General features: G+C 50.8%; 1 protein-coding gene across 1 annotated transcript in view; it reads left to right on the forward strand.

The window, feature by feature from the left end:
* The first annotated feature begins 1020 nt into the window (after window positions 1-1020).
* LOC147084914 (flavin-containing monooxygenase 5-like) overlaps window positions 1021-26928 on the forward strand; it is a 71953-nt gene continuing 46045 nt past the window's right edge. Inside the window, exons 1-4 of the mRNA XM_085979624.1 lie at window positions 1021-1125; window positions 9552-9689; window positions 11630-11818; window positions 19442-19607. Of these exons, the coding sequence (XP_085835750.1) occupies window positions 1123-1125; window positions 9552-9689; window positions 11630-11818; window positions 19442-19607 (496 nt within the window). The 5' untranslated portion in view covers window positions 1021-1122. The remainder of the gene's footprint in view (window positions 1126-9551; window positions 9690-11629; window positions 11819-19441; window positions 19608-26928) is intronic.

The following is a 26928-nucleotide window of genomic DNA, read 5'->3' on the forward strand; positions in this document are numbered from 1 at the left end:
TGAGGTTATCCACTTTGGTGGCAAAAACAGGAAGGCAGATTATTATCTGGATGGCAATAGATTGGGAGAAGGGGAAGTGCAACGAGACCTGGGTGTCCTTGTGCACCAGTCGCTGAAGGTAAGCATGCAGGTGCAGCAGGCGGTTAAGAAGGCAAATGGTATGTTGGCCTTCGTAGCGAGAGGGTTCGAGTACAGGAACAAGGATGTCTTGCTGCAGTTGTACAGGGCCTTGGTGAGACCACACCTTGAGTATTGTGTGCAGTATTGGTCGCCTTATCTGAGGAAGGATGTTCTTGCCATGGAGGGAGTGCAGCGAAGATTCACCAGGCTGATACCTGGGATGGCAGGAATGACGTATGAGGAGATATTGGGTCGATTGGGCTTATACTCGCTGGAGTTTAGAAGCGTGAGAGTTGATCTCATTGAAACTTATAAAATTCTAACAGGATTAGACAAACTAGTTGCAGGAAGGATGTTCCCGATGGCGGGGGAGCCCAGAACCAGGGATCACAGTCTAAGGATAAGGGGTAAGCCATTTAGAACAGAGATGAAGAGGAATTTCTTCACCCAGAGATTGGTGAACGTGTGGAATTCTCTACCACAGAAGGCAGTTGAGGCCAATTCATTAAATATATTCAAGAAGGAGTTGGATATATTTCTTAAGGCTAAATGGATGAAGGGATATGGGGAGAAGGCAGGGACAGGGTACTGAATTTGGATGATCAGACATGATCTCATTAAATGGTGGAGCGGGCTCGAGGGGCCGAATGGCCTACTCCTGCTCCTATCTTCTATGTTTCGATGTTTATGTGCTCAAGTCCCTGGAGTGGGACTTGAACCTCCTCAACAATCTGACTCAGAGGCCAAGGTGCTGACACATGAGTAATTAATATGCTACTTCTTGACTGCAAAGGGTTGTATTCTGGCTGTCGACCAATCCAAGGAGGCAATCATTGCACAAAGTGTTTTTCTGCGTGTTGCTGCTAGGCAGAGTCCTCTAATTGGAGTCCAACGGTCACTTGAATAGCTTACCAATACTTTTGACAGTGATAGGACGGCGAGCTATCTTTGCCGGCAGCAATCTGAGACTGCAAGCGGATCAGACGGCCTTCCCGACCCAGGATGGTATGTGGATTCCCATCTGCGCAGTGCTTATGCAGTGACTGGCTTAATCACAAGGGCAAGTTGTAGCAGGCTCCTGAACCGCGCCTGTTGTGGACGAGTTTGTCTTCGCCCGGTGTTGTGAAACTGCCGGCAGCGATTTCAGCTTTCGAAAGAAACAAGGGAATGAACCGAGTACAGGGCAGACAAGCAAAGGATTTGAGTTGATGCAGTGCCTTATAGCAGCTCCAAGCGCTCTGCAGCCAATCCTTTTTGAAGAGCAGTCACTGTTGTTGTGTAGCCAACGCAGCAGCCATATTGCACGCAAGTGGCCCCACCAACAGCAATGGGGTCGGGATCAGATGATCTGTTCTCATGATATTGGTTGAGGGACGTATATTGGCCGGGATGGGAGATGTCCCCTGGTCTTTTTTCAATAGTGGCGAGGAAGAAGGAGAGAAAGAAAGAGAGAAAGAAAGAGAGAAAGAAGAAGAGAGAGAGAGAGAGAAAGAGAGAGAAAGAGAGAGAGAGAGAAGGAAAGAAAGAAGGAAAGAAGCAGTGCCAGTACTGAGGGAGCGCTGCACTGTCGGATGTAGATGTAAATACTCTAGGACTTGAGCCCCATAATCCAGGCCCACACTCCCCGGTGCCAGTACTGAGGGAGCGCTGCACTGTCGGAGGTAGATGTATATACTCTAGGACTCGAGCCCCAAAATCCAGGCCCACACTCCCCGATGCCAGTACTGAGGGAGCGCTGCACTGTCGGAGGTAGATGTATATACTCTAGGACTCGAGCTCCATAATCCAGGCCCACACTCCCCGGTGCCAGGACTGAGGGAGCGCCGCACTGTCGGAGGTAGATGTATATACTCTAGACTCGAGCTCCATAAACCAGGCCCACACTCCCCGGTGCCAGTGCTGAGGGAGCGCTGCACTGTCGGAGGTAGATGTATATACTCTAGGACTCGAGCTCCATAATCCAGGCCCACACTCCCCGGTGCCAGTACTGAGTGAGTGCCGCACTGTCAGAGGTAGATGTATATACTCTGGGACTCGAGCCCCATAATCCAGGCCCACACTCCCCGGTGCCAGTACTGAGGGAGCGCTGCACTGTCGGAGGTAGATGTATATACTCTAGGACTCGAGCCCCATAATCCAGGCCCACCCCCCGGTGCCAGTACTGAGGGAGCACTGCACTGTCGGAGGTAGATGTATATACTCTAGGACTCGTGCCCAATAATCGAGGCCCACACTCCCCGGTGCCAGTACTGAGGGAGCGCTGCACTGTCGGGAGGTAGATGTATATACTCTAGGACTTGAGCCCCATAATGCAGGCCCACACTCCCCGGTGCCAGTACTGAGGGAGCGCTGCACTGTCGGAGGTAGATGTATATACTCTAGGACTCGAGCCCCATAATCCAGGCCCACACTCCCCGGTGCCAGTACTGAGGGAGCGCTGCACTATCGGAGGTAGATGTATATACTCTAGGACTCGTGCCCAATAATCCAGGCCCACACTCCCCGGTGCCAGTACTGAGGGAGCGCTGCACTGTAGGAGGTAGATGTATATACTCTAGGACTCGTGCCCAATAATCCAGGCCCACACTCCCCGGTGCCAGTACTGAGGGAGCAATGCACTGTTGGAGGTAGATGTATATACTCTAGGACTCGAGCCCCATAATCCAGGCCCACACTCCCCGGTGCCAGTACTGAGGGAGCGCTGCACTGTCGGAGGTAGATGTATATACTCTAGGACTCGAGCCCCATAATCCAGGCCCACACTCCCCGGTGCCAGTACTGAGGGAGCGCTGCACTGTCGGAGGTAGATGTATATACTCTAGGACTCGAGCCCCATAATCCAGACCCACATTCCCCGGTGCCAGTACTGAGGGAGCGCTGCACTGTCGGAGGTAGATGTATATACTCTAGGACTCGAGCTCCATAATCCAGGCCCACACTCCCCGGTGCCAGTACTGAGGGAGCGCTGCACTGTCGGAGGTAGATGTATATACTCTAGGACTCGAGCCCCATAATCCAGGCCCACACTCCCCGGTGCCAGTACTGAGGGAGCGCTGCACTGTCGGAGGTAGATGTATATACTCTGGGACTCGAGCCCCATAATCCAGGCCCACTCTCCCCGGTGCCAGTACTGAGGGAGCACTGCACTGTCGGAGGTAGATGTATATACTCTAGGACTCGAGCCCCATAATCCAGGCCCACACTCCCCGGTGCCAGTACTGAGGGAGCGCTGCACTGTCGGAGGTAGATGTATATACTCTGGGACTCGAGCCCCATAATCCAGGCCCACACTCCCCGGTGCCAGTACTGAGGGAGCTCTGCACTGTGGGAGGTAGATGTATATACTCTAGGACTCGAGCTCCATAATCCAGGCCCAAACTCCCCAGTGCCAGTACTGAGGGAGCGCTGCACTGTCGGAGGTAGATGTATATACTCTAGGACTGGAGCCCCATAATCCAGGCCCACTCTCCCCGGTGCCAGTACTGAGGGAGCGCTGCACTGTCGGAGGTAGATGTATATACTCTGGGACTCGAGCCCCATAATCCAGGCCCACACACCCCGGTGCCAGTACTGAGGGAGCGCTGCACTGTCGGAGGTAGATGTATATACTCTAGGACTCGAGCTCCATAATCCAGGCCCACACTCCCCAGTGCCAGTACTGAGGGAGCGCTGCACTGTCGGAGGTAGATGTATATACTCTAGGACTCGAGCCCCATAATCCAGGCCCACACTCCCCGGTGCCAGTACTGAGGGAACGCTGCACTGTCGGAGGTAGATGTATATACTCTAGGACTCGAGCCCCATAATCCAGGCCCACACTCCCCGGTGCCAGTACTGAGGGAGCGCTGCACTGTCGGAGGTAGATGTATATACTCTAGGACTCGATCCCCATAATCCAGGCCCACACTCCCCGGTGCCAGTACTGAGGGAGCGCTGCACTGTCGGAGGTAGATGTATATACTCTAGGACTCGAGCCCCATAATCCAGGCCCACACTCCCCGGTGCCAGTACTGAGGGAGCGCTGCACTGTCGGAGGTAGATGTATATACTCTAGGACTCGAGCCCCATAATCCAGGCCCACACTCCCCGGTGCCAGTACTGAGGGAGTGCTGCACTGTCGGAGGTAGATGTATATACTCTAGGACTCGAGCCCCATAATCCAGGCCCACACTCCACGGTGCCAGTACTGAGGGAGCGCTGCACTGTCGGAGGTAGATGTATATACTCTAGGACTCGAGCCCCATAATCCAGGCCCACACTCCACGGTGCCAGTACTGAGGGAGCGCTGCACTGTCAGAGGTAGATGTATATACTCTAGGACTCGAGCCCCATAATCCAGGCCCACACTCCCCGGTGCTGCATGAGACGTTAAATCGAGGCCCTGTCTGCACTCTCAGGTGGATGTATACGATCCCATGCACTATTTCGGAGAAGAGAAGGGGAGTTCTCCCCGGTGTCCTGGCCAATATTTATCCCTCAATCAACATAACAAAAACCGATGATCTGGTCATTATCACGTTGCTGATTGTGGCAGCTTGCTGTGCGTAAACTGGCTGCCGTGTATCCCACCTTACAACAGTAACTGCACTCCAAAAGCGCTTCATTGGCTGTGAGGCGCTTTGAGACGTCCGGTGGTCGTGAAAGGCGCTATAGAAATGCAAGTCTTTCTTTGTTACTTTAGAACGACGCTGGTCTGACAGAAGTTGGACTGTTGGCCGCTGTCAATCGGTACTGGAGCACGAGCTGCTGTGCAGGTTAAATTTTAATGATGCGGGCTTTCAAATAGGGTGCTTTGTCCAGGCAATCAGATAAACTGGGATCACCATGTCGCCCAGGCTTAAAGTAAAGTGCATGTTGTGCGTTTGGCTGGGTTGGAGGACTGGTGAGACTGGACAGACGTAGAATAATCCTAACATAGTATCATTGAATCATAGAATGTTTACAGCATACCAGATCTTAACCACTCAGTGCGTAAAAAAAGTTTTTCCTCATGTCGCCTTTGGATCTATAGACTGTGACCCCTGGTTCTGGACTCCCCCGCCATCGGGAACAGCCTTCCTGCATCTAGTCTGTCTAGTCCTGTTACAATTTTATAAGTTTCAATGAGATCCCCTCTCATTCTTCTAAACTCCAGCGAGTATAAGCCCAATCAACCCAATCTCTCCTCATACATCATTCCTGCCATCCCAGGTATCAGTCTGGTGAATCGTCGCTGTGCTCTCTCCATGGCAAGAACATCCTTCCTCAGATAAGGCGACCAAAACTGCACACAATACTCAAGATGTGGTCTCACTGCAGCAAGACATCCTTGTTCCTGTACTCGAACCCTCTCGCTACGAAGGCCAACATACCATTGCCTTCTTAACCGCCTGCTGCACCTGCATGCTTACCTTCAGCGACTGGTGCACAAGGACACACAGGTCTCGTTGCCCTTCCCCTTCTCCCAATCTATTGCCATTCAGATAATAATCTGCCTTCCTGTTATTGCCACCAAAGTGGATAACCTCACATTTATCCACATTATACTGCATCTGCCATGCATCTGCCCAATCACCCAACCTGTCCAAAACATATTGGAGTTTCTCGGCATCCTCCTCACAGCACACACACCCACGCAGCTTTGTATCATCTGCAAACTTGGAGGTATTACATCTAGTTCCCTCATCTAGATCATTAATATATATTGTGAATAGCTGGGGTCCAAGGACCGATCCCTGCGGTACCCCACTAGTCACTGCCTGCCACTCGGAAAAAGAGCCATTTATTCCAACTCTTTGCTTCCTGTCTGCCAACCAGTTCTCTATCCAAGTCAATCCCTTGCCCCCAATCCCATGTGCCTTAACTTTGCACGCTAATCTCTTATGCGGGACCTTATCGAAAGCCTACTGAAAGTCCAAATACACCACATCCACTTGTTCTCCCTTATCTATTTTACCAGTTACATCCTCAAAAAATTCCAGTAGATTAGTCAAGCACAATTTACCTTTTGTAAATCCATGTTGACTTTGTCCGATCCGGTCACGGTTTTGCAAGTGCTCTGCTATTACATCTTTTATAATGGACTCTAGCATGTAGGGGGCATCCTTTACCTGGTTTACGGTAATATACCTTCCTTTACCTGGTTTACGGTAATTTACCTGGTCAAGCACCCTTTTTTTTCCACTGCACTGTGACCAATACCAATCAGCGGTTTCGAATCGCTAAACCCACCCTTCCAGTTCTGACTGGAGGAACTTATAATTAATGATATATTAAAAACGGACAAATGGTTTGGATGCAAGAAAGTCAAACTTTATTAACTAAATAAACTACACCACACGATCAATGTAATCACGGTAAAATTGCTTAGATAGGGGAGGAAAAACGGACACAACGAGGGAAAACGACTAAAATGACAATTCTAACAAAATCCCAGTTTACTCCCCACCCCTATGCCTATCCTAAGTTGCCTTGTGGAAGGTCAGAAAAATATATGCTCACCATTATAATGCCAGCTCCGTGCCCCACGAGATCTTCACTTTCCTGAAGTAAAGAAACACCCCAGTGTTTCAAAAGTAAACTGCTGGTGTTTTTACCTCTTCAGACAGACTCCACGCTGTAGAGAGCACACGGAGGCAAGCCAGAGAGAGAGAGATGCCTCTGAGAAGCTATCTCTATATACCACAATTTTGGGGGCTGAAATGTTCCCGCCCAGATCTGGAAGTTTCTGGGCTAAAACAAAAGGGATGCAACTGTCCCCATTGTCCAGTAATGGGTGATTCAAACCCATTCAATTTTAAACTGTTCCTTTTCTCAGTTTAAGTGTCTCTTTTCAAATGTGCTGAGCCTTCGTACCATTCATCCTGATGGGTTTTGAATGGAGTTGTATTACTATGTCCTGGGAGGAGTATAAACAGAAACCCATTGTCTATGGTCACTGAAACCATAGCCTAAGTGGTTTAATCCTTTGTGTCAACAAGGTAGCAATTTCAGTAAACAAATCGATCATCTGCCGCAGGGCGGGGAAACTCCCTGAATTGCCTTTGATTGGCAGATTCAAACAGGCTACTCCCCAGTGTAAACAAACAGCTTGGAGGTTACCTGACCCGCCCAATACCACAGGGTGATTGACAGCTCGGGCTCCATTCAAATGCTAATGGCCTGTCTGTCCTTTGCCCTGCTGAAAATTCTGTTTCCATGAGGTTCAAAACTCAAGAGTACACCTCTTTTTCTTTAATAAAATGTACTATGTTAAAGTGTGCGATTTTCACAAAGTCCTTTGATTCCGGTGTCCAAGTGCTGCTTAGCGCACGGGCTCCCTAACGCAGCCTCTTGTGGTTCTGGGCATGTTTTAAAATATTGTCCAACCCAGAGACAATTTAAATCACGCGAAGTCTTCGTCCACGGTGTGGATTAATATTTCCCGATCTTCGAGGACTGAGGGGATTTTGCGAACCCCTACAGCATATTCCCCACTACCGATGTCAGGCTTACCAGTCTGTAATTCCCTGTTTTCTCTCTGCCACCTTTTTTGAACAGTGGGGTAACATTAGCTACCCGCCAATCCAAGGACACCCAGGTCTCGTTGCACTTCCCCTTCTCCCAATCTGTTGCTGTTCAGATAATAATCTGCCTTCCTGTTTTTGCCACCAGAGTGCATTTATCCACATTATACTGCATCTGCCATGCATCTGCCCAATCACCCAACCTGTCCAAATCGTACACTTGCTTAAAATCATGTTACTTCTCTAACTTTTTCCAGTTCTGACAAAGGGCCATCGACCTGAAAGGTTAAATCTGTTTCTCTTTCTATAAATGCTGCCTGGCCTGCTGAGAGTCTCCAGCATTTTCTGTTTTTATTTCAAAGTCCATTTCAATACTGAGGCAATCCATCGTTCGGCCGATCCATGTGACACTGGGGTCACTCCCTGCTTACGCTGTTCATAGAATATGATGCAGCCTACCTCCGGAGTACCTCTCCGACTCGCGAAATATTCCTGAACTTACTGCCTGGCTCCACGGCTACGGAGTCTTCGGGTACTGGGACTGCAGGCATACCGCCTGCGTGAAGGCACACGGATCCCGGGGACCCAGGTGGTTTGAAAGCGTCTCTAGGATCATGTGGGCCCAGTGCTCCAATGAGAAAGGAGGTTTCTATTGAACTCATTTCCGAACAGAATCTTCTAATGACATGCAATGGAATCCCCCAATAATTAAACAATTCAGATGACCCGTGTCAGCCAGTGGCCCAGTTGGTAGCACCCTCGTCATTGAGTTAGGGCCAGTGTGGCTTCAAGTCCCACTCCAGGGACTGAGTGCAAAGATCTGGGCTGACAATCCAGTGCCAGTACTGAGGGAGTGCTGCACTGTTGGAGGGGCAGTGCTGAGGGAGCGCCGCACTGTCGGAGGAGCAGTACTGAGGGAGTGCTGCACTGTCAGAGGGGCAGTACTGAGGGATCGCCACACTGTCAGAGGGGCAGTACTGAGGGAGCGCCGCACTGTCGGAGGGGCTGTACTGAGGGAGCGCCGCACTGTCAGAGGAGCAGTACTGAGGGAGTGCTGCACTGTCGGAGGGGCAGTACTGAGGGAGCGCCGCACTGTCGGAGGGGCTGTACTGAGGGAGCGCCGCACTGTCAGAGGGGCAGTACTGAGGGAGCGCCGCACTGTCGGAATGGGCAGTACTGAGGGAGTGCCGCACTGTTGGAGGGGCGGTACCGTGGGAGCGCTGCACTGTCGGAGGGGCAGGACTGAGGGAGTGCCGCACTGTCGGAGGGGCGGTACTGAGGGAGCACTGCACTGTCGGAGGGGCAGTACTGAGGGAGCGCCGCACTTTCGGAGGGGCGGTACTGAGGGAGCACTGCACTGTCGGAGGGGCAGTACTGAGGGAGCGCCGCACTTTCGGAGGGGCAGCACTGAGGGAGCACGGCACTGTCGGAGGGGCAGTACTGAGGGAGCACTGCACTGTCAGAGGGACAGTACTGAGGGAGCACCGCACTGTCGGAGGGACAGTACTGAGGGAGCGCCGCACTGTCGGAGGGGCAGTACTGAGGGAGCGCCGCACTGTTGGAGGTGCCATCTTTCGGATGAGACGTCAAACCGAGGCCCCATCTGCCCTCTCGGGTGGATGTAAAAGATCCCGTGGCCACTATTTCAAAGAAGAGCAGGGGGGGAGTTAACCCCGGTCTTCCGGCCATTATTTATCCCTCAATCAACAACTAAAACAGACGATCTGGTCATTATCACATTGATGCGTGTGGGAGCTTGCTGTGCGCAAATTGGCTGCCGCGTTTCCCACATTACAACAGTGACTCCACTTCAGAAGTACTTCAGTGGCTGTAAAGCGCTTTGGGATGTCTGGTGGTCGTGAAAGGCCTTAGAATCCATAATATTGTTTTCACAATGCATTCCCCAATGATGAAATGATGTTGAAATGATTCTGTTCTCTCTGTTAGATGGGAAAGACAAAGCGAGTGGCCATCATCGGCGCTGGTGCCAGTGGCCTAGCTTCTATAAAGTGCTGTTTGGATGAAGACTTGGAGCCTGTATGCTTCGAGAAGAGCGATGACATTGGAGGGCTTTGGAACTATCAGGCATGCTCTGTCTTTAAAAAATATATATATATCAGTAGTAATTCATTAATCTTGGTAAACGCCTGTGCTCGCTGACCAACATTGGCTCACGGATAAGCAATTCCTCGATTTCAAAATTCTCATCCCTGTTTTCAAATCTCTCCATGGCCCTCGCCTCCCTCCCTATCTCTGTAACCTCCTCCAGCCCCTACAATTCTCATCCTCCTGTTCAAAACCCTCCATGGTCCTCACCCCCTCCCTATCTCTGTAACCTCCTCCAGCCCCTACAATTCTCATCCTCCTGTTCAAAACCCTCCATGGCCCTCGCCCCCTCCCTATCTCTGTAACCTCCTCCAGCCCTACAATTCTCATCCTCCTGTTCAAATCCCTCCATGGCCCTCGCCCCCCTCCCTATCTCTGTAACCTCCTCCAGCCCCTACAATTCTCATCCTCCTGTTCAAATCCCTCCATGGCCCCCGCCCTCTCCCTATCTCTGTAACATCCTCCAGCCCCTACAATTCTCATCCTCCTGTTCAAATTCTTCCATGGCCCTCGCCCCCTCCCTATCTCTGTAACCTCCTTCAGCCCTACAATTCTCATCCTCCTCTTCAAATCCCTCCATGGCCCTCACCCCCTTCCTTTCTCTGTAACCTCCTCCAGCCCCTACAATTCTCATCCTCCTGTTACATAGAAGATAGGAGCAGGAGTCGGCCATTCGGCCCCTCGAGCCTGCTCCGCCATTCAATGAGATCATGGCTGATCATCCAAATTCAGTACCCTGTCCCTGCCTTCTCCCCATCCCCCTTGAACCCTTTAGCCTTAAGAAATATATCCAACTCCTTCTTGAATATATTTAATGAATTGGCATCTACTGCCTTCTGTGGTAGAGAATTCCACAGGTCCACCACTCTCTGGGTGAAGAAATTCCTCCTCATCTCTGTCCTAAATGGCTGACCCCTTATCCTTAGACTGTAACCCCTGGTTCTGGACTCCCCGACCATTGGGAACATCCTTCCTGCATCTAGTCTGTCCAGTTCTGTCAGAATTTTATAAGTTTCAATGAGATCCCCTCTCATTCTTCTAAACTCCAGCGAGTATAAGCCCAATCGACCCAATCTCTCCTCATACGTCATTCCTGCCATCCCAGGTATCAGCCTGGTGAATCTTCGCTGCATTCCCTCCATGGCAAGAACATCCTCCCTCAGATAAGGTGACTAAAACTGCACACAATACTCAATGTGCGGTCTTACCAAGGCCCTGTACAACTGCAGCAAGAAATCCTTGTTCCTGTACTCAAACCCACTCGCTGCGAAGGCCAACATACCATTTGCCTTCTTAACCACCTGCTGCACCTGCATGCTTACCTTCAGCGACTGGTGCACAAGGACACCCAGGCCTCGTTGCACTTCCCCTTCTCCCAATCTATTGCCATTCAGATAATAATCTGCCTTCCTGTTTTTGCCACCAAAAGTGGATAACCTCGCATTTATCCACATTATACTGCATCTGCCCAATCACCCAACCTGCCCAAATCATACTGGAGTTTCTCTGCATCCTCCTCACAGCACACACGCCCACCCAGCTTTGTGTCGTCTGCAAACATGGAAATATTACATCTAGTTCCCTCGTCTAGATCATTAATATGCATTGTGAATAGCTGGGGTCCTAGCACCGATCCCTGCGGTACCCCACTAGTCACTGCCTGCCACTCGGAAAAAGACCTGTTTATTCCAACTCTTTGCTGCCTGTCTGCCAACCAGTTCTCTATCCAAGTCAGTACCTTGCCCCCAATCCCATGTGCCTTAACTTTACACGCTAAACTCATATGCGGGTCCTTAGCGAAAGCCTTCTGAAAGTCCAAATACACCACATCCACTGGTTCTCCCTTATCTATTCTACCAGTCACATCCTCAAAAAATTGCAGTAGATTAGTCAAGCATGATTTTCCTTTTCTCTGTTAGGAAAGAACTAGAGATGGGAATGCCAGCATCTACAAGGCATTGATCATCAATACTTCCAAGGAGATGATGTGCTACAGCGATTTTCCGATGCCTGCCAATTACCCAAACTACATGCATAACTCCAGGGTCTTGGAGTACTTCCGCCTTTACGCCAAGCGCTTTGATCTGATGAAGTACATACGGCTGAAGGTCAGTTTTACCTGTTGGTAAAGAGTCATCCTCCTGGTGCCCCTTGTAAAAGGACTGTCCGCCTGATATTGGAACATAATTGGCCCAGTCCTTATTTTTTCTATTCGCTCATGGGATCTGAGCATCGCTGGCAAGGCCAGCATTTATTGCCCATCCCTAGTTGCCCTCGAGAAGGTGGTGGTGAGCCACCTTCTTGAACCGCTGCAGTCCTTGTGGTGATGGTACTCCCACAGTGCTGTTAGGGAGGGAGTTCCAGGATTTTGACCCAGCGACGAGGAAGGAACGGCCGATATATTTCCAAGTCAGGATGGTGTGTGTGACTTGGAGGTGGAACTTGGAGGCGGTGGTGTTCCCGTGCGCCTGCTGCCCTCGTCCTTCGAGGTGGAAGAGGTGGCGGGTTTGGGAGGTGCTGCCAAAGAAGCCTTGGCGAGTTGCTGCAGTGTATCCTGTAGACGGTGCACACTGCAGCCACGGTACGCCGGTGGTGGAGGGAGTGAATGTTTAAGTTGGTGCATGGGGGGACAATCAAGCGGGGCTGCTTTGTCCTGGATGGTGTCGAGCTTCTTGAGTGTTGTTGGAGCTGCACTCATCCAGGCAAGTGGAGAGTATTTCATCACACCTGCATGCTAACTTTTTGTGTTTCATGTACCGCGGCATTCTGTCGTCTTGCTCCATTTAAATAATATTTTGCTTTTGTATTCTTCGTACCAATGTGGATCACCTCACATTTTCCCACAATGCAGTCCATCTGCCAAATTTTTGCTCACTCAGTTAACCTATCTATATTCGTTTGCAGATTCTTTGGGGTCGATTTTCATTGACCCGTGGAGTCGGGATTGGAGGCGTGCGGGGGGTTAAAGTCCCGAATTCGGGGGTCCCGACACCACCCCACCTCCATGTAAGTTTCAAAGGAGACAGGTACCCGCCCCGCACTGGGACCCGCCTACCCGATGCTGGAAAGGATTAGTGCCGATTAACTGCCTGTTAACAGGTAGTTAACAGGCAGTTTTTAGCCTAATCCCTATTTTTAAGCTTGAACTGTGGGATTCCCGACGGCTCCAAACCACGCCAAGTTAGAGGAGGCGGGCCGTCGGGTTGAAGGACTTGGAGGGGCCGAGATATCGGTGTTCAGGTGAGTGGCGGGTGCATGAGTACAAAGGTAAGTGTGTTTGGTGTGTCTAAAGTGTGCAAAGAAGTTTAAATTACCTGTACTTACCTTTTTAGCCTTCCTTCCTTCAGGTTTCGGGAGTCCATCATCTAACCGGCACAGAAAGCAGAATGGCTGCGAACTGTCAAAACTGACATCCTTCAGCTTTCTGTGCCGGTGAGATTTCTAACTGAATCTGTGTAGAAGGACTCAGGTTAGAAGTAAGACTGTCAGTGTTTGACAGCTTCAAACAGCTGTGAAACGCTGATATTTCCTCTGTCAAAACCTCTTGACAGATGAAATTTCAGTCTGTGATGTCACCTGTTGCCGGGTGGCCCTTAATTGGTCTGCTGAGCCCGCTGGGTGGGCTCGACAAGGTCAATCAAGTTAAAATCGTGTGGATTGGCCGCATCACGATGGAGGCGGGACGACAACCCTGAAAGTTGTAGTCCCGCCTCCTTCCCGACTTCTGAATGAAAATCACCCCCTTTGTGTCCTCCTCCCAACTTGCCTTCCCACCTATCTTTGTATCATCAGCAATTTGGGTAAAGTACACTCGGTCCCTTCATCCAAGTCATTGATATAGATTGTAAATAGTTGAGGCCCCAGCACTGATCCCTGTGGCACCCCACTAGTTACAGTCTGCCAACTTGAAAATGCCAACCAGGAAATATTGCCTGCTGCTGTTAGATCCAGTTTAAACATCAAGGTGGAGAAATTCGGTATCGCCCCGTTTGGGGCCCCATTATCGGCCGTGCGCAAAGTTTAGCGCCTGGCACTAATTATCACCTCCGACTGCAAACTTGGCTTCTATCGCCCCTGGAGGTGATTGGAGCGCTAAATCAGGCGCTACACACCTCTCTTAAGGTGCTAATGCCGAGGAGCGAGGCGCTACCTCAGAGCGCTGGCGAAGCTCATGTGATGTCAGTCAGCAATGGAACACAGACACACTGGCGCCGGTCAGTTCTTAAACGGGGAGGGTCGATCTTGCTCTCCATCCACACCCTGCTCATTGTAGCCTTGAATCTCGGCCTGGAGAGACCTGTACATCAAATCTGCTGGAAAGAACAATGGAGAGGCCCAGGGAAAGAGCTCAGAGTGCAGCCCCCACAGTCTCTTCTAAATCGATGCAAGGAAAGTCAAATCAAAATGAACCTGCAAAGTGCTGCTCAGTACCCAAAACTCCTTCACACAGCGTTGAATCTCTCCAGAAGTCTCTCTCTCTCTCTCAGAATGCGTGGTGCAAAAATGTCACCGACAAAAATAGGCAGGAAGCGGCTGCCTTTAAATAGCACTCTCCCGGTCCCTTTCCGACTACAAAATGCTCCCCTCTACCTGTCATTGCTAGCGGCAGGTGGCAAGGCGGGGGGGCGCCACTCAATATCCGGTCCCGGGCGCTACCAGGGCGCTGCACGCTTGACTGACATCACGATCTGCCGGCGCAGGAAATCATGGCGGTAGTGTTTAGCGCCGCCGCAAAATGTCTGGTCAATTTCACGAGCGGCGCAAACATCGCTGCGCCCGGGCGCTAGTTGCTTTGCGCCCCATTAGCGCCCTCTCTAACTGGAGGCGCTAAGCAACCGAATTGGGTCTTTCCATTCTGTGGCCGTATGAATGTGCAGAGAAAATGCGCTGCAGCAACTCGCCAAGGTTTCTTCGGCAGCACCTCCCAAACCCGCGATCTCTTCCTCCTCGAAGGACGAGGGCAGCAGGTGCACGGGAACACCGCCACCGCCAAGGCAACGTCTTAAGGTGGATCGGCAAAAGAACCAGAAGCGACATGAGGAAAAACATTTTTACGCAGCGAGTGGTGAGGATTTGGAGTGCACTGCCTGATAGGGTGGGTGGATAGAGAACCAATAGCAGCCTTCAAAAGAGAATTGGGTAAATACTTGAAGGAGAAAGAATGGCAGGGTCATGGAGAGAGAGCAGGAGGGTGCGACTAAGTTGATCACTCTTCGCAGACTCGAAGGGCCTAATGGCCTCCTTCTGTTCTGTACTACTCGATGATGATGCAAAGATAGGTGAGTTAGCAAGTCGTGAGGAGGACACAAAGGGCAGGATTTTCATTGGGCCATGGAGTCAGGATTGGAGGCGTGGGGGGGGAGGTGAAAATCCTGAAATCAGGGGTCCCGACCCCATCCCGCCCCCAACCCGCATCCATGCCCATTTACCAGGAGGCAGGTACCCACCCCACACTGGGACCCATCTCCCCGAGGCGGGAAGGGGATTAGTGCCAATTAACTGCCTGTTAACAGGTAGCTAACAGGCAGTTTTTAGCCTAATCCCTATTTTTAGCCCTGAAGTGTGGGATTCCCGACGGCTCCAAACCACGCCAAGTTAGCGGAGGCGGGCCGTCGGGCTGAAGGGCTTAGAGGGGTCGAGATGTCCGGTGTTCAGGTGAGTGATGGGTGCATGAGTGCAGAGGTACATAGAAACATAGAAACATAGAAGATAGGAGCAGGAGTAGGCCATTCGGCCCCTCGAGCCTGCTCCGCCATTCAACGAGATCATGGCTGATCATCCAAACTCAGTACCCTGTCCCTGCCTTCTCTCCATACCCCTTGATCCCTTTAGCCTTAAGAAATATATCCAACTCCTTCTTGAATATATTTAATGAACTGACCTCTACTGCCTTCTGTGGTAGAGAATTCCACAGGTTCACCACTCTCTGGGTGAAGAAATTCCTCCTCATCACAGAATCACAGAAACCTCACAGTGCAGATAGAGGCCATTTCGGCCCATCGAGCCTGCACCGACACATATCCCACCCGATCCCCATAACCCCTACACCAACACATATCCCACCCTATCCCCGTAACCCCACGTATTTAATCTCCCTAACACTAAGGGTCAATTTATCATTGCCAATCAACCTAACCCGCACATCTTTGGACTGTGGGAGGAAACCGGAGCACCCGGAGGAAACCCACGCCCTAAATGGCTTACCTCTCATCCTTAGACTGTGACCCCTGGTTCTGGACTGCAAGTGTGTTTGGTGTGTGTAAAGTGTTTAAATAAGTTTTACATACCTTTACAGCCTTCCTTCTTTCAGGTCTCGGGAGTCCCTCATCTCACCGGCACAGAAAGCAGAATGGCCGCGATCTGTCAAAATCTGCAGCATTCAGCTTTCTGTTCTGGGGAGATCTCTGAATCATCCTGAGCGGAAGGAGTTAACTTAGAGTACAGATTGTCAGTGTTTGACAGCTGCCAAACGCTGATATTTCATCTGTCAAAAGGTCTTGACAGATGAAATGTCAATCTCTGACGTCACTTGTTGCCGGGTGGCCCTTAATTGGCCTGCTGAGCCCGCTGGGCGGGCTCGACAAGGTCAATCAAGTCAAAATCGCGTGGGTTGGCTAGAACCCGATGGAGGCGGGACTACAACCCCGAAAGTTGTAGTCCCGCCTCCTACACGTCTCCAGTATCAATATCCAGCCCAAAGAGTCTACAAAGGGATATCGATAGTTTGAATGAATGGGCAAGAATTCGTCAGATGGAGTATAATGTGGGAAAATGTGAGGTTATCCACTTTGGAAGGAAGCATGAAAAAGCAAATTATTATTTAAAATGAATGAGACTACAAAATGCTGCGGTACAAAGGCATCTGGGGGTCCTCGTACATGAAACACATAAAGTTGGCATGCAGGTACAGCAAGTAATTAGGAAGGCAAATGGAATGTTGTCCTTTATTGCAAAGGGAATGGAGTATAAAAGGAGGGAAGTCCTGCTACAACTGTACAGGGCGTTGACGAGACCACACCTGGAGTACTGCGTACAGTTTTGGTCTCCTTATTTAAGGAAGTGTAATACCCACTGGAAATGTTATGTACGCTAAGTATGGTTATCAATCTTTAACTTAGACACTGTATTATCATTGTTCTAAATCCCTGGGTTAAAGTTGCCCATGTGAAGGTACAGCAAGAACTTTTAAGGACACAATGTGACTAAGAGCAGACTTTCCATAATTCTGCACCAGTATCAACTGTTGCAGACAGTGAGGCTGCGCAGTCTCCAGGCAGAAACCCCAGGAGGAAGGGGTGGAGTCGGGTTTATCGAGCGGGAAACGGGAGCGACTGGAAGAAAAAGAGGGCAGGAGCTCTGAAAAGGGGGCTCAGGAGGCAAATGGCTGCCGCATCCCATCCCGGGCTTCCAAACTCGGCCGCCGCCCTTCGTATTAGTAGCTCTGCATCCAGAACTCAAAGTGGGATTCAGTGATTGTGAAGAGAATTCAACGAAGGGGTTCGGAGTCGTAAGTCTTGCAGATATTATACATACCATGAGCTCCAACTTAAGCGTGCCAACGAAAGAGTGCACTCGAATTTGGACACAGGGACAGATTCTCCTTTGAATCCATATAAATGGAGAATGTATGTTTATTATGCCTAGATTCATTCTAATGTATGCAAATGTCTAAGTTAGGTCATTGACCCGTAATCTTCTTATACTGTCTGACGTTAAAACTATAAAGTAAGATAATTAGAATTAAGCCATTGTAGTAGTGATCTCCTTACTGGACTATAGAATACTGTCTACAACAGAGACCACATCTCACATATATCTAGAGAACCGTGAAGGGGTTACAGAAGGATATACTTGCATTGGAGGCAGTACAGAGAAGGTTCACTAGGTTGATTCCGGAGATGAAGGGGTTGACGTCTGAGGAAAGGTCGAGCAGGTTGGGCCGCTACCCATTGGAGTTTAGAAGAATGAGAGGTGATCTTGTTGAAACATATAAGATTCTGAGGGGGATTGACAGGTTAGATGCAGAGAGGATGTTTCCCCTCGTGGGGGAAGCTAGAACTAGGGGGAACCATTTCAGAATAAGGGGTCGCCCATTTAAGACGGAAATGAGGAGGAATTTCTTCTCTGAGGGTCGTGAATTTTTGGAATTCTCTACCCCAGAGAGCTGTGGAGGCGGAGTCACTAGGTAGAGATTGACTGACATTTGAACTACAAGGGAGTCAAGGGGTTTGGGGAGAGAGCGGGAAAGTGGTGTTGAGGACAAGATTGGATCAGCCATGATCTTATTGAATGGCGGAGCAGGCTCGAGGGGCCGATTGGCCGACTCCTGCTCCTGTGGATCTGGTGTATTTGGACTTTCAGAAGGCTTTCGATAAGGTCCCGAATAAGAGATTAGCGTTAAGGCACATGGGATTGGGGGCAAGGTATTGACTTGGATAGAGAACTGGTTGGTGGACAGGAAGCAAAGAGTTGGAATAAACGGGTCTTTTTCCAAGTGGCAGGCAGTGACTAGTGGGGTACCGCAGGGATCGGTCCTCGCACCCCAGCTTTTCACAATATGTATATTAATGATCTAGACAAGGGAACTAGATGTAATATCTCCAAGATTGCAGATGACACAAAGCTGGGTGGGCGTGTGTGCTGTGAGGAGGATGCCAAGAAACTCCAGGATGATTTGGACAGGTTGGGTGATTGGGCAGAAGCATGGCAGATGCAGTATAATGTGGATAAATGCGAGGTTATCCACTTTGGTGACAAAAACAGGAAGGCAGATTATTATCTGAATGGCAATAGGTTGGGAGAAGGGGAAGTGCAACGAGACCTGGGTGTCCTTGTGCACCAGTCGCTGAAGGTAAGCATGCAGGTGCCGCAGGCGGTTATAAGGTAAATGGTATGTTGGCCTTTGTAGCAAGAGGGTTCGAGTACAGGAACAAGGATGTCTTGCTGCAGTTGTACAGGGCCTTGGTGAGACCACACCTTGAGTTTTGTGTGCAGTTTTGGTCGCCTTATCTGAGGAAGGATGCTCTTGCCATGGAGGGAGTGCAGCGAAGATTCACCAGGCTGATACCTGGGATGGCATGAATGACGTATGAGGAGAGATTGGGTCGATTGGGCTTGTACTCGCTGGAGTTTAGAAGAATGGGAGGGGATCTCATTGAAACTTATAAAATTCTAACAGGACTAGACAGACTAGATGCAGGAAGGATGTTCCCGATGGCAGGGAGTCCAGAACCAGGGGTCGCAGTCTAAGGATAAGGGGTAAGCCATTTAGGACTGAGATGAGGAGGAATTTCTTCACCCAGAGAGTGGTGAACCTGTGGAATTCTCTACCACAGAAGGCAGTAGAGGCCAATTCATTAAATATATTCAAGAAGGAGTTGGATATATTTGTTAAGGCTAAAGGGATCAAGGGATATGGGGAGAAAGCAGGGACAGGGTACTGAATTTGGATGATCAGCCATGATCTCATTGAATGGCGGAGCAGGCTTGAGGGGCCGAATGGCCTACTCCTGCTCCTATCTTCTATGTTTCTATGCTTGGCTGAAGCTCTTGGAACTCTCTAACTAACAGCACTGTGGTAGTACCGGATCATCAGGGACAGCAGCAGTTCCTGAAGAAGTTCCATCGCTACCCCCTGCGGGAGTAACTCGAGATGGGTAATACATGCCGGCGTGTCTGGCAATGCCCACGTCAGTAGCATGAATTAAAATATCTTCTCTCTGTTTCCATAGAGCAACGTGTGCAGCATAACGAAGCGAGCAGATTTCTCCTCCACTGCACAGTGGGACGTAACAACGAAAGACAGCGATGGCAACAATCAAACGGCTCTTTTCGACGCCATTATGGTTTGCATTGGTCACCACGCTAACCCCCATTTGCCTCTGAATTCATTCCCTGGTGAGAACTATGAATCATGTTTTCTTCAGTTCTATCAGACACGTTTCAAACATGGGGTGTGTGAGAGAGAGTGTGTGAGTGTGTGTGTGTGAGTGTGTGTGAGCAAGAGACAGTATCTTTATGTGTGTGTGTAAGTACGTGTGACTGTGTGTGTGTGTAAGAGTTTGTGTGTGTGAGTGTGCATGTGTGTGAGAGAGTGTGTGAGTGTGTGAGTGAATGTGTGTGAGAGTGAGTGTGTGTGTGAGAGTGTGTGTGTGAGTGTGCATGTGTGTGCGAGAGTGTGTGAGTGTGTGAGTGAATGTGTGTGAGAGTGCGAGTGTGTGTGTGAGTGTGTGTGAGAGTGTGTGAGTGTTTGTGTGTGTGAGTGAGTGTGTGTGGGAGAGTGTGTGAGTGTGAGTGTGAGTGTGAGAGAGTGTGTGTGTGAGAGTGTGTGTGTGAGAGAGTGTGTGTGAGAGTGTGTAAGTGTGTGTGAGAGAAAGTGTGTGTGTGAGTGTGTGTGTGAGAGAGTGTGTGTGTGAGAGAGAGTGTGAGTGTGTGTGAGTGAGTGTGTGTGTGTGTGTGTGAGAGTGTGTGTGAGAGTGTGAGTGTGTGTGAGAGAAAGTGTGTGTGTGTGAGTGTGTGTGAGAGAGAGTGTGTGTGTGAGAGAGAGAGTGTGTGTGTTCTAAAGTCCGCGCCTCAATAATACATGGACTTCGGGAGAACAGTTAACAGGTACTTTACTGAACAAGAGGCAGCTTGAAACTGAAACTACAGAAGCTTGCTAGGGCCTTTTATACAGGGGTGGTCACTGCCGGTACTGCAGTCTAAGACCAGTTATTCCCTTAAAGGGACATACACAACAATTCCTCCCCTTTTAGATAAACAGTACATAACATTCATTTAACAACTAAATAATAAATTACAATTACAATTTTCTCAGTAATATATACATCAACTGGAATAGTTTTCTCCGTGGTGGTGGAGGTCATTTTAATGACCTCTGGCCATTTCGAATGGGCGTCCACAGCGATTAGAAACATTGAGTCCATAAATGGACCAGCGAAATCAATGTGTACCCTGATGTGCCTCAATAATCCCGAGGCTCGATGTTAGCGAAACAAAACAAGGCTTTTATTAACTTAGAAGATAACACGCAGTGGAGAGAGGTATCTTCCCTGGTGGTCTGCAGTACTGGCTGTGAGGCCAGACTGAGCTGGCTTACATAGAGGCCAGGTATGGGCGGAGCCCTACACACAACACATTCCATACAATCCAATACACAATACGATGGTGAGGAGAAACCTGAAACCAACCACAGTCACAGGCAATACAATGGTAAGGGGGAACCTGAAACCAACCACAGTCACAGGCAGTGATGAATGGAATATTTCATCACATTCACCCCTTCTATAGATTTAGTCTGTTCGGGGGTTTGGTAGTCCTCTGTGACCGACGTGGCTGTTGTGGTGTCGCGGGTGTCAGCTGGGTGTCCCCGGTGGCCTCCTGGGTCTCTGCTGGGGGTGCCACCAGGGTTGTTGAAGGGGTAGTTGGTGGGGGTGCCGTTGGTCGATGTTCTTCCGGGGGTGATGAAAGAGTAGTGGGTGGGTAAGAGTTGCTGTGGTCGTTGTTGCTGCTATTGCCGTGGTTGTTGTCGTTACCGGCTGGGGCGACGTCTTTTATTGACACGGTGTCCTCTCTTCCGTCGGCGTGCCGGACATACGCGTATTGGGGGTTGGCGTGGAGTAGGTGCACTGGCTCCACGAGAGGGTCCATCTTATGGCCCCTCACATGCCTTCGCACGAATACCGGACCCGGGGTGGAGAGCCATGACGGCATGGATACGCCTGAGGTGGATTTCCGGGGGAAGCTAAACATTCGTTCATGAGGCGTGGCATCAGTGGCAGTACACAATAGCGACCGTATCGAATGGAGCACATCTGAGAGGACTTCCTGCCAGCGGGAGATAGGGAGGCCCTTGGTCCTTAGAGCTAGAGTGACTGCTTTCCATACTGTCCCGTTCTCTCGCTCCACTTGACCGTTACCCCGGGGGCTGTAGCTGGTGGTACGGCTCGTGGTGATACCCCTGGACAGCATGTACTGGTGTAGCTCTTCACTCATGAAGGACGCCCCCCTATCCGTGTGGATGTAGCTCGGCACACCGAACAGGCAGAACAGGCTGTTGAGGCATTTAATGACCGTGGCGCTGGTCATGTCTGGGCAGGGGAAGGCGAATGGGAACCGGGAGTATTCGTCCACAATGTTCAGGAAGTAAACATTGCGTTCGACGGACGGGAGGGGGCCCTTGAAATCTAAGCTGAGCTGCTCAAAGGGCCGTGTAGCTTTGATTAAGTGGGCTCTATCAGGGTGGTAGAACCGAGGCTTGCACTCAGCGCAAGTGCGGCAGTTCCTGGTCAGAGACCGAACTTCCTCAATCGAGTAGGGTAAGTTGCGGGACTTTATGAAGTGGAACAGCTGCGTGACCCCTGGGTGGCAGAGGTCGTTGTGGAGGGTCTGTAGCCGATCCCCGGTGGCGCTGGCACACATCCCTCGTGAGAGGGCATCTGGGGATTCGTTAAGGGCCCCTGGCCGGTAAATGATGTCATACTCGAAGGTGGAGAGCTCGATCCGCCACCTAAGAATCTTATCATTTTTGATCTTCCCCCTCTGTTTATTATTGAACATAAACGCTACCGACCGCTGGTCGGTAAGTAGGGTGAAGCGTTTCCCGGCTAGGTAGTGGCGCCAGTGGCGCACTGCCTCCACGATGGCTTGGGCCTCCTTTTCCACGGAGGAGTGTCTGATCTCGGGCCCTTGGAGGGTCCTCGAGAAGAAAGCTACGGGCCGCCCCGCCTGGTTGAGGGTGGCCGCCAAGGCAAAGTCAGACGCATCACTTTCCACTTGAAATGGAGTGTTCTCGTCCACTGCCTGTAGCGTGGCCCGCTCAATATCCTACTTGATGCTTTTGAAGGCGGCGTGGGCCTCAGCAGAGAGCGGAAAAGAGGATGCTTTCAAGAGGGGGCGGGCTTTGTCGGAGTAGTTGGGGACCCATTGGGAATAATAAGAAAATAACCCCAGGCACCTTTTCAGGGCTTTGGGAGTGTTGGGCAGGGGCAGCTCCCGTAGGGGGCGCAATCGGTCGGGGTCTGGTCCGATTTCCCCATTCTCCACCACGCTGCCTAGTATGCAGAGGCGCGTGGTGTTGAAAACGCACTTATCCTCGTTGTAGGTGAGGTTGAGTTTTTGTGCGGTTTTCAGGAACCTCTCGAGGTTCGAGTCGTGATCCTGCTGGTTGTGACCGCAGATGGTGACGTTGTCGAGGTAGGGGAAGGTTGCCTGCAAGTGGTGGTCATCGACCATGCGATCCATCTCCCTCTGGAAGACCGAGACCCCATTCGTCACCCCAAAGGGGACTCTGAGGAATTGGTAGAGGCGTCCGTTCGCCTCGAAGGCGGTGTACGGGTGGTCCTCTGGTCTGATAGGGAGCTGGTGGTACGCTGACTTGAGGTCGATGGTGGAGAACACCCGGTATTGGGCGATTTGGTTCACCATTTCTGATATGCGGGGTAGCGGGTAGGCGTCTAGTTGGGTGTACCTGTTGATCGTTTGGCTATAGTCGATCACCATCCATTTCTTCTCGCTACCCTTTACCACCACCACTTGGGCGTGCCACGGGCTATTGCTGCATTCAATAATGCGCTCTTTCAGGAGCCTGTCTACCTCGGTTGCGATAAACCGCCTGTCCTCCCAGCTGTACCTCCTGCTTTTGGTCGCTATTGGCCGGCAGTTAGGGGTAAGGTTCGCGAATAGCGAAGGCGGCTTTACCTTCAGGGTAGCCAGGCCGCACACTGTGAGGGGCGGCTGGGACCCACCGTACGTGAGCGTGATGCTTTGGTGGTTGCACTGGAAATCCAGGCCCAAGATCACGCTCGCGCATAGATTCTTCATGATTAATACTTTAAAATTATTGTATACAGTCCCGTTAACGGACAATTGTACCGTGCAGTAACCCAGAATGGTCGATGTCTGGGTTTTATCAGCCATAGAGATGGTACCCCGAGTAGGGACCACCTTTAGGGAGAGTTGTCGTGCCAGTTCCGGGTGGATAAAACTTTCCGTGCTTCCACTGTCAATTAAACATTTCAGCCCGCACCCGTTTACCTCGATGTCCACCATTGATTTGGATAGCGGGTGGGGCCTGGTCTGGTCCACTGTGACCGATGCCACTGTAGGGCCCTGATCGAGACAAGATGGCGTCCGCGCTGTCTGCTCACAAGGTGGCGGACCCCACGAGGTCGGGCAAGATGGCGTCCAAGATGGCCGCTCCCACGGCGCACACGCGGCGGTGGCGGGTTTTGGTCTTCCAGCGGCGTTCCCTCTGCACACCTTCCCAAAGTGCCCCTTCTTACCGCACTTAAAGCAGGTGCTGCCTTTCGCCGGGCACAGGTTTCTGGTGTGCTTTGGCTGCCCGCAGAAGTAGCAGTTGGGTCCCCGACGCGTCGCGGCTGTCGTAGGGCTTCTGGGGGGAGAGCGGGGCCCCGACAGTGTCGGGCTGCCGGGCGGGGAAGATGCCTTCCAAGATGGCGGCGCCCTTGGTGCACACGTGGCGGCGTGGACGGCGCTGGCTGAAGATTAGGCTTCCGAGTTTCTCTGGGCCACATCCAGGGATCGCGCGGTGTCCGCAGCCTGTTTCAGGTCCAATCCCGTTTTTTCCAGCAGTCTTTGCCGGATGTAATTGGAGCTGAGGCCTGTGATAAAGGCATCACGAACAAGCTCGTCGGTGTACACTGCGGCTTTTACATCTCGGCACTTGCAGTCTTTGCCAAGCATTTTCAGGGTGCTTAGGAACTCCTCCACCGATTCCCCAGGTCGCTGTGTGCGAGTGGCGAGCAGATGCCTAGCATACACCTCATTCGTAGGCTGCTGATAATGCACCTTTAAGATGTCACAGGCGGCCAGGTACGTATCGGCGTCTTGGATGAGGGGGTAAACCCGGTGGCTTACCCAATTCCGCAGAATTCCGAGTTTCATACTCGCAGCGTCCGTAGTGTCTTTGACGGCTGCGGAATTGTCCAGGAAGAATTCCATACACATAAACCAGTGTCCGAAGCGTGCTGATGCGTCCGGAGCATGCTGATCCAAATCCAAACGTTCGGGTTTCAGGAGTTGATCCATTGTGTTGAAAAATAAGTTAATAAAATTGATGTGCCTCAATAATCCCGAGGCTCGATGTTAGCGAAACAAAACATGGCTTTTATTAACTTAGAAGATAACACGCAGTGGAGAGAGGTATCTTCCCTGGAGGTCTGCAGTACTGGCTGTGAGGCCAGACTGAGCTGGCTTACATAGAGGCCAGGTATGGGCAGAGCCCTACACACAACATATTCCATACATTCCAATACACAATACGATGGTGAGGAGAAACCTGAAACCAACCACAGTCACAGGCAATACAATGGTAAGGGGGAACCTGAAACCAACCACAGTCACAGGCAGTGATGAATGGAATATTTCATCACATACCCATTGCCATGGAGATGAGGGCCACTCCCATGGATGTAGCGGGGCCTGTGGTGGAGCGTTTTGGACCTTCTGGCATCCTGTGCATCTCTTGGTCATATCCTCGATTTCTTTATCGATTCCCGGCCACCACACAAACGCCCTGGCTAGGCTCTTCATTTTTACCCCTCCCAGATGACCCTCGTGACGCTCATTGAGTACTCTATCTCTCAACTTGGGTGGAATTACCACTCGGGATCCACACATCAAGGTTCCCCGGCACACTGACAGCTGTTCTCTCCTTGGCGAGAATGCTGGCAACAGTGAGTCGCCATGTGCTGGCCATCCCTTCACCGTCAAATCATAGACCCGAGAGAGTGTCGGGTCATTTCGGGTTTCCTTCTCAATACTTGCGTTTGTAACAGGCAAACATTCGACTATGGTCGCATGGAATATCTCCACCGCCGTAGGCAACGGTAGGCGCGACAGCCCATCAGCGTTTCCATGTTGTTTCGTACCTTTGTACTCTATGTCATACTGATGTGCTCCTAGGAAAAGTGACCATCTTTGCAGCCGTTGCGCCGTCATCACCGGAACGCCCTTCTTTGGGTTAAAAATTGAGACCAGGGGTTGATGATCAGTCAGTAGGGTGAATTTCTGCCCGTGCAGATAGTGATTGAACTTCTTCACCCCCCACACCAGGCTGAGGGTCTCCCTGTCAATCTGAGCGTAGTTACGCTCGGCTGAGGTTAGCGAGCGCGATGCAAAGGCTATTGGCCTCTCTGAACCGTCACGGAATTTGTGTGACAGCACCGCTCCAATGCCGTAAGGTGACGCATCACATGCCAACCGAATCGGTAGTGTTGGGTTGTAGTGGTCCAATACTTCTTTTGAAGTGATTTGGCATTTACATTCCTGAAAGGCACGCTTACACTCATCACTCCATTTCCATGTTACACCAGTTTGAAGGAGGGCATTCAGTGGGTGCAGAATTGTAGATAAATTCGGCAAGAACTTATGGTAGTAGTTCACCAACCCGAGGAACGACCTCAGTTGCGACACATTTTCTGGTGCTGGAGCCTTGACTACAGCCTCAATCTTGTCCGGCGACTTATGCAACCCTTCCTCATCAATCATGTGGCCACAATACAAGATTTGTCTCCTGAAGAACTCGCATTTGGGATGGTTGGCTCATAGCCCATATTCCTGCAATCTCGTGAGCACCTGTTCCAGGTTGGCAAGGTGTTGATTGTCATTTTTGCCCGTAACCAGGATGTCATCCAAATAACACTGGGTCCCCGGGATCCCTTGCAGGACTTGTTCCATTGCCCTCTGCCACATAGCCGGGGCCAATGCTACCCCAAATACCAGTCGATTGTACTGGTAAAGGCCTTTGTGAGTGTTTATCGTGAGGTATTTTCTAGATGCTTCTTCCACCTTCATTTGTAGAAAAGCTTGAGCCAGGTCAATCTTTGTAAAACATTTCCCTCCAGATAGTGAGGCAAAAATATCTTCTATCCGCGGAAGCGGATACTGTACTGTGTGCAGGACTGGGTTCACAGTCACCTTGAAGTCCCCACAGATGCGAACCTTCCTTGGCTCCCCAGGCGTGCTGCTCAATGCTTTCTTCATTACAGGAACGATGGGTGTGGCCCACTCACTCCAGTCCACCTTAGACAGCACCCCTGAACGCTCCAGACTCTCCAGTTCGGCTACCATGGCTGGGTGTATCACGTATGGCACCGGTCTGGCCTTGAAAAATTTTGGGGTTGCGTTATCCTCAATCTTTATGGTTGCCTTTACTCCTTTTAGAGTCCCAAGTCCTTGTTGAAACATCTCTTCCGCG

This window comes from Somniosus microcephalus, unplaced genomic scaffold (assembly GCF_052327205.1).
Source record: "Somniosus microcephalus isolate GS21.2 unplaced genomic scaffold, FLI_Smic_1.0 unresolved_chr9, whole genome shotgun sequence".
NCBI lineage: Eukaryota > Metazoa > Chordata > Chondrichthyes > Squaliformes > Somniosidae > Somniosus > Somniosus microcephalus.